This window comes from Mus pahari, chromosome 1 (assembly GCF_900095145.1).
Source record: "Mus pahari chromosome 1, PAHARI_EIJ_v1.1, whole genome shotgun sequence".
NCBI classification, from domain to species: domain Eukaryota; kingdom Metazoa; phylum Chordata; class Mammalia; order Rodentia; family Muridae; genus Mus; species Mus pahari.
Window position 1 is genome coordinate 153,267,223 of NC_034590.1, and position 6,305 is coordinate 153,273,527.

Sequence of the window (6,305 nt, forward strand, 5' to 3'; positions counted from 1 at the left end):
AAAAAAAAAAAAAACTTCAAACTTCAATCTAATCCTTGTGACTATCCCAAATCATTCAATGACTTCCAAAGAAATGGCTCAATCTTGGGTTTTGCCAGGTGTAGTGGCACAAGCCTTTAATCCCAGCACCCAGTGCCCAGGAGGCAGAGGCAGAGGGGTAAGGCCAGCCTGGTCTACATGGCAAGCATCAGGACAGCCAGGACGACCCAGATCCTGTCTCAAAACCAACCAGCCTTGGGTTCTTTCCCTCAGTAGACCACAGCTGAGGGCTGTGCACTCCTATTCTTAGAACTCTCTCCTCCCTGCACAGCGCCTCCTTGCCCTCAAGTTCTCAAAGCATTCCTCACCAAGCCAGACTACACAAATTTGAGGTCTAGGGCCTAAGCAGAAGGGGAAAAGCTGCCACAATCGCCATCCCATTTTCATAGGCTTTCCTAATGCATATGCGAACCCTCCATACACTGAACAAATAAATGTACAAATGTACCAAATGCAAATAGCTGGGTGAAGTGCGCACTGTTCCTCCCTCTAACACTGACTCAGGAAGGAGAGATAGGGAAAAATCTGAGTATGAGGCTAGCCTGATCTACACACAGTGAGCTCTAGGCCACTGAGAACCTATCTCGGAATATGTGTAAAATAAAATATAGCCAGACACTCACACCACCTCCAGGAGTTAACTAAAGCATAGCTCTAGCCCCACTCCCTAGTTAACCCCAAGTACAGATACCCCATAGTCTTCTTACCCCCTCCTATCTCCAATCAAAAACAAAGACTTTTTCAAAACAAAAACCAAATTTATTCAGCAGACATTTTCATTATGAATCCTATAAATCAGGACCACCACAATTTCGGACACTCCGTTGCGAAGTGTACATCAATAGCCACATCTGGAGGATGAACGAGCCATTGAATCTTTAAAAACAAAAAAAAATGTTTAGCTACCTTAAAGTTTGGGGTAGCACCTCAGAACGGGTGCCCCTCGGGGTTCACAAGGGGAAAAGCCAGCATTTTCTCCTTTTGGAGTCACATTTTAAAAAACAGTTTCAGTCACTCACCAAGAACTGACAGGTTTAGTAGGAGAGGCGCCCTCCAACTCTGCAGAGGGTCAAAAGAGCAGAAAAATGTGCCCACTGCTTTACCCCCTCTACACACACACACACACACACACACACACACACACACACTACAAACACAATGGCCGCGGGGAGGTCAGGAGGTTGCTTATGACCATCTCTGAGAAAGCTGGTGCTATGGCCAAAGAGTGGCCTAGCAGTAGTAGTAAGTAGTTCTGGAAAAGAAAAGCACAGAAACTGCAAATAACTCTTCTTACATGGATGGCCCTGTCGGCCTGTGTCCTCGGGAGACTCTACGCGGTGGCAAAGGAACACTCTGGTCTGTGCTTGGATCCAGAAAAAGACACTGGGGTGAGCGCTCCCAAGAACCCCACAACACTCCACCTGACCTTGAGTTTAAGTCCGCAAGGTCGAATCATTTGCACGTCCCCATTTAAACTCATCTCTTTCCCACCTTGGAGAATCCACCAACCAGGTCCCATCAAATATAATCACAAATTAAGCAGGAGAAAACAAGCATTGTCAAATCTGCCAACTTATGTTCTTCATCCTAGAACCTCTCTGCTCTGCAACTGTAGCACCATATTCAGAAAGCTTCTGTACCTGAAAATAACGAGATCATATATATGCCTACTATTGGTTTTCAAGTATTTTTAGAAGTCCTCCCGATACCCGCCCCTGCGAGCCACGTCTATAAACAATCCAAGCACACGATAAGGGCTAAGTCAGGGATTAAGTAGCTGCCACAGTTCTCCCGGTAGATCCCAGGTCCTCGGCTGCCGGTGCTACTCAGTCGAGTCAGTTTTCTCTAACAGCCTCTCCCGACCGGTAACTTTGAGGCTGTAGCCCGAGAGATGGACAACAGGTCTTGTTCCGCACTGTCCCGGGCAAGACACTGTTGGATCCGCGTAGCTGCGTCCTCTTCCTCCTCCAGGGCCCCCACCCCCACCCCTCCCTGGTCAGAGCCAGGCACCCGAGGGCTGCAGGGTGACTGAGTCCGGTCCGCTTCGGCCACCCCCGGACCCCGGGGCGCTAGCGGGGCTCGTGGCCGCAACCGCGGCGACCGCTCGCTGGAGTCTGCGCACCGCTTCCTTGATGAGGTTTCCCGAGAGCACGAGCTGCTGCAGGAGCCGGTGCGGGTCGTCGTCGGCCGCGCGCGCTCCGCCTGCTGTCCACCGCCGCTGTTGGATTCGCCGAGAAGACACGGAGCCCGGGAGCCACCCTCGCCGTCCCGGCCCAGGAAGCGCGCTGGCGCCCGGGGCGATCTCCGCCACGCAGTAGGGCGCCGACCGGCCCCGCACGCGCCCGCGCTCCCCCAGCACGCAGCGCACGGCCCCCGGAGGCGCTGGGTCCCCGGTCTCCGCTGACCCCGTCGGCCCCAGCTGCCGCCTCGCTGGGGTCCGGGTCTTGTCCGCCGGCAGCACCGCCAGGACCCGCGGGGGCGGGGGCGGGGGACCCGGGGCGAGACGCGGCGAGGCCGGGCTGTCGTGCGCCGCGTCCAGCTGCAGCGTCTCGCCGATCTGGGCGATGAGCCGATCCACGTCGGTCGAGCCGCCCAGAGTCACCGACTGCTGCAGCAGGAGGAAGCTGTCCTCGTCCACCTCCCCCTCCGCCTCTTCGCCTGCTTCCTCCTCGTCGCCGGCTTCCTCCTCCTCCTCCCTCCGGCAAGGCATGGCCCCCCGCCCGGGCCCCCGCGGCTGTGCGGGCGTCGCTGGCAGCTCGGTTGGCCGCTGGCTCGGCGAGCCGCGGCTGGGGCGGGAGCGGGGTGGAGGCCCAAGCCAGGCCAGGAGGGGGGCCGAGCCTGGGACACAGAAGCCAGGACCACCGGGCAGTGGCACCGGGCGCTTTAGAGCCGCGGGAGCCGGAGCGCTGCCGGCTTGGGTTGATTTGTAAACAATGGGTGACGTCGCGCGGCTCCTACCACCGCCAGCGACCGTGGGGGGAAACGTTCGCTAGAAGACTTAGGGGAGCAGGAGACGGCGCAAACCGTGCGAGACCACTGCCCACGCTGTCTGCCCAGGGATAGTATATATGACTATAAGCAACTCGAGGAACGGGGCATCGCCTTAGCCGACCCCAGATCCTAGGACCTCTCGGAAAAGAGGCACCCTCGGCGACTGCCAATTGGCTCCTCCCACTCGCGGACACACCCCCAGCACACCCAACCCCTCCTCCGCCGCGCCCTCTCCTTCCCCACGTGTGGGTAACGCCTGCGCCGGCCCCTGGGAGGGGCGGCCCCGACGGTGGGGGCAGGGGGAGAGGGAGGAGCCCACGCTCCTGGGGAGCCGACCCTGTGGTCAGAGCTTCCTAGACTTGCTCGGATTTCTCAGAGTTATGTCGAATTGACTTTTTTTGTAGTTAAAACGAAAATGTTCTCGTAACCATAGGATTCAAACGAGGTTAACAGACTTTTTTTTTTTTTCCCTTTTCAGCCTCTGTACATTATACAGCCACACACACAAACATTGCAGTCGCATTAAATTATAAACGCTTTTTCCGGCGACTGCACGCGCTTTGAAAACACTGCACCGATTACGTAAGTTTCCATTAAGTACTTGTAATTGTTTAAATTCCTTCAGCGGTTGCTGTTTCTCCGAGTTCGCCGTTGTAATAGTGTGTAATAAGTGACTAATGCTCTTTCCCATAAAACTTTTCCAAATTTATGATTCATTTTTCAGAGTACATTCCTAAGAGTGGAGTTTTAGGTCAAAAGATAAGAGTATTTTTATGTTTGGCCTTTTTATTTTTTGTAATATGTATGGAAAACCTAGAACTGGGTGAATATACTCTTCTTATTAATATGTGATATACGTCATTCATTGAAACGACTATATTTTAGTCATTGAAAACCTTATTGTGTGTGTGAGTCATGTTACAGGTGAAATTGACATTTTTCAGTTTGCCTGTTCTATATATATATGTGTGTGTGTGTGTGTGTTTGGTTTTGGTTCTGGCTATTTATTCATTTATTTATTTATTTTGGCTTTTCGAGACAGGGTTTCTTTGTGTAGCCCTGGCTGTCCTGGAACTCACTCTGTAGACCAGGCTGGCCTCGAACTCAGAAATCCACCTGCCTCTGCCTCCCAAGTGCTGGGTTAAAGGCTTGCACCACCATTGCCCGGTTGGTTGGTTATTTATTTATTTATTTATTTATTTTCGAGACAGGGTTTCTCTGTATAGCCCCGGTTGTCCTGGAACACACTCTGTAGACCAGGCTGGTCTCGAACTCAGAAATCCACCTGCCTCTGCCTCCCAAGTGCTAGGATTAAAGGCGTGTGCCAGCACTGCCCAGTTGGTTATTTTTTTAAGACTGGATTTCTCTGAGTAGCCCTGCTGTCCTGTAAATCAACCTGTCTACAGGCTGGCCTCAGAGATCTGCCTGCCTCTGCCTCCCAAGAGCTCGGAGCATCCCTGCTGGCTTCTTTTGAAACTTCTAACAATGGTAGATCTAGTCTCCCTGCCTTGTTGCTGTTATCTGGAAGGTTTTGTTTGTTTCTCAAATCCATCCAGAGGTTTTTTGTTTTGTTTTTTCTTTTGGTCTTTGATTCAGGAAGATGAGATGAAAATAATTTTTTCCTCTCCCTTCCCTCTCAGCTTGCCAACCAGGGCAATACTTCCTGGTTGAGACAGGAGTGTGGTCGATACACTGAGGCTGTGTCCTGAGTTTCCAGATGCTGGGAACTGGTGGTTGTGAGGGATGGGTGGGGCTGGGAATATTCTGATCCGTCTTATGGGAGCCAAAAGATCCCTAAACAGGTTGTACAAAGACCTCGATTCAAGTCTCATTCCCTACTACAGACTGGGTGTGGGACTCCTGGCCAATCAGTTTACAGGTGTTTTCACTTGTAAAATGGAAAAAAAAAAAAAAAAAGTCCCGGCCCCGCCTCTGTTGGAGATTGTTTTCAGGAGCAAACGAGGTGATGAGGTGATGGGAGCAGGCTTGGTCAGGCATTACACAAATGTACCGTGGGATTAGGCCCAGTACTTTACTGACTCTGGGCTCTCTTCCAGCAATTCCCCTGGGAAAAAGGTAATATCTTAATAATAAATGTTATCCCCTGAGCCCACTAAGTAATGCAGACCCTGAAGGCAATCCCACTAGGGCTGGAATAGCCCTTAGAATCCTAGACTTTGCGCTGTCGACTCTGCCCTGGAATGGGTTAGGGACTTCCTGAAATCACTCTCCCAAATTTCAAGGTGTGTCATAAGTACAGCAGTTCGGCAGGTTTGGGTGAGAGCACCTTTCCCATCAGGCAGTTCCCTCCTCCATCTCCGTCCCTGAGTCTCTTCACACTCTTAACTGTTGAAGACCGGAAGCTGTTCTCCCCAGAGATAAAGTCTCATTTTCATTCTGATGGTACTTACTGGAGAATTTCAAGGAGAATGAAAATTACGAGAGGGCTTATGGATTTCAGCAGAGTTAAAATGGCAATTCCACACACCCACCCACACACACACACACACACACACACACACCCCTCCACTCTGTAAGATGATGCCTGGCTGTAAGTAGAGAAAAGCAGTTTTATGCTCCATTGACTTTAAACATTAATGGGTCTGGCAAAGCTATTGTTTCTAACCTAGCATCCCTGGAAGTTGTTTTGTCTTCCTGTCAGAGTAATTCCAACAGCGTTCTTACTACTGTAGGAAATGGAGCCCTGAGATGGCGTTTAAAAAAAGAAGAAAGAGAGGGTGGGGGAAAAAAGCCTTCTCTTTGTAACGTCGCTTTTGTGTGGAGATTGCTATGTAAATATGCCGGGGTGCAGACATTAGACGTTCATTACAGAGCCGAATGCCTTTCAGGAGTCCTGCTCCATTTTCTAGGGCCACTTCTCTGGAGAGCCTGGAAAGAGATGCCTGTGCTGGGCCAGTGGGAGGTGGAGAGGAGCACCCTGGGTTAGGAAGCAAAACACAGGACGTGAGAGAGGTCCAGATGCAATCAACAGTAATGAGAAGGTACCCAAAGAGGGAGCAATGTGAGCGACCGTGGCTGGCACCCTGGCTACCAGCCTGGAAAGGAGACATTGCAAGCATTCAGAGTCCTAGGAGGAACCTAGGACTCTGGGGCCTCAGCATTCCTTCAGGCCAGAGACACCTCCTCCTACCTCCCCAACATTTGCCTACCTCCCAGGCCCCAATTTAACATACCTGCCTCCAGAGATACCAGCTAGGGTGATGGGGAACCCATTGGGTGAGGTCATTTCATTTGTGTGTGTGTGTGTGTGTGTG

General features: G+C 51.7%; 1 protein-coding gene across 1 annotated transcript; it reads right to left on the minus strand.

The window, feature by feature from the left end:
• Positions 1–776: 776 nt before the first annotated feature.
• Frat2 (FRAT regulator of WNT signaling pathway 2) lies at positions 777–2,964 on the minus strand. Its single transcript, XM_021212846.1, has one exon. It carries the CDS (start codon positions 2,747–2,749, stop codon positions 2,036–2,038), a length of 714 nt encoding a protein of 237 aa, XP_021068505.1. The 5' UTR covers positions 2,750–2,964; the 3' UTR covers positions 777–2,035.
• Between the last annotated feature and the right edge of the window lie 3,341 nt (positions 2,965–6,305).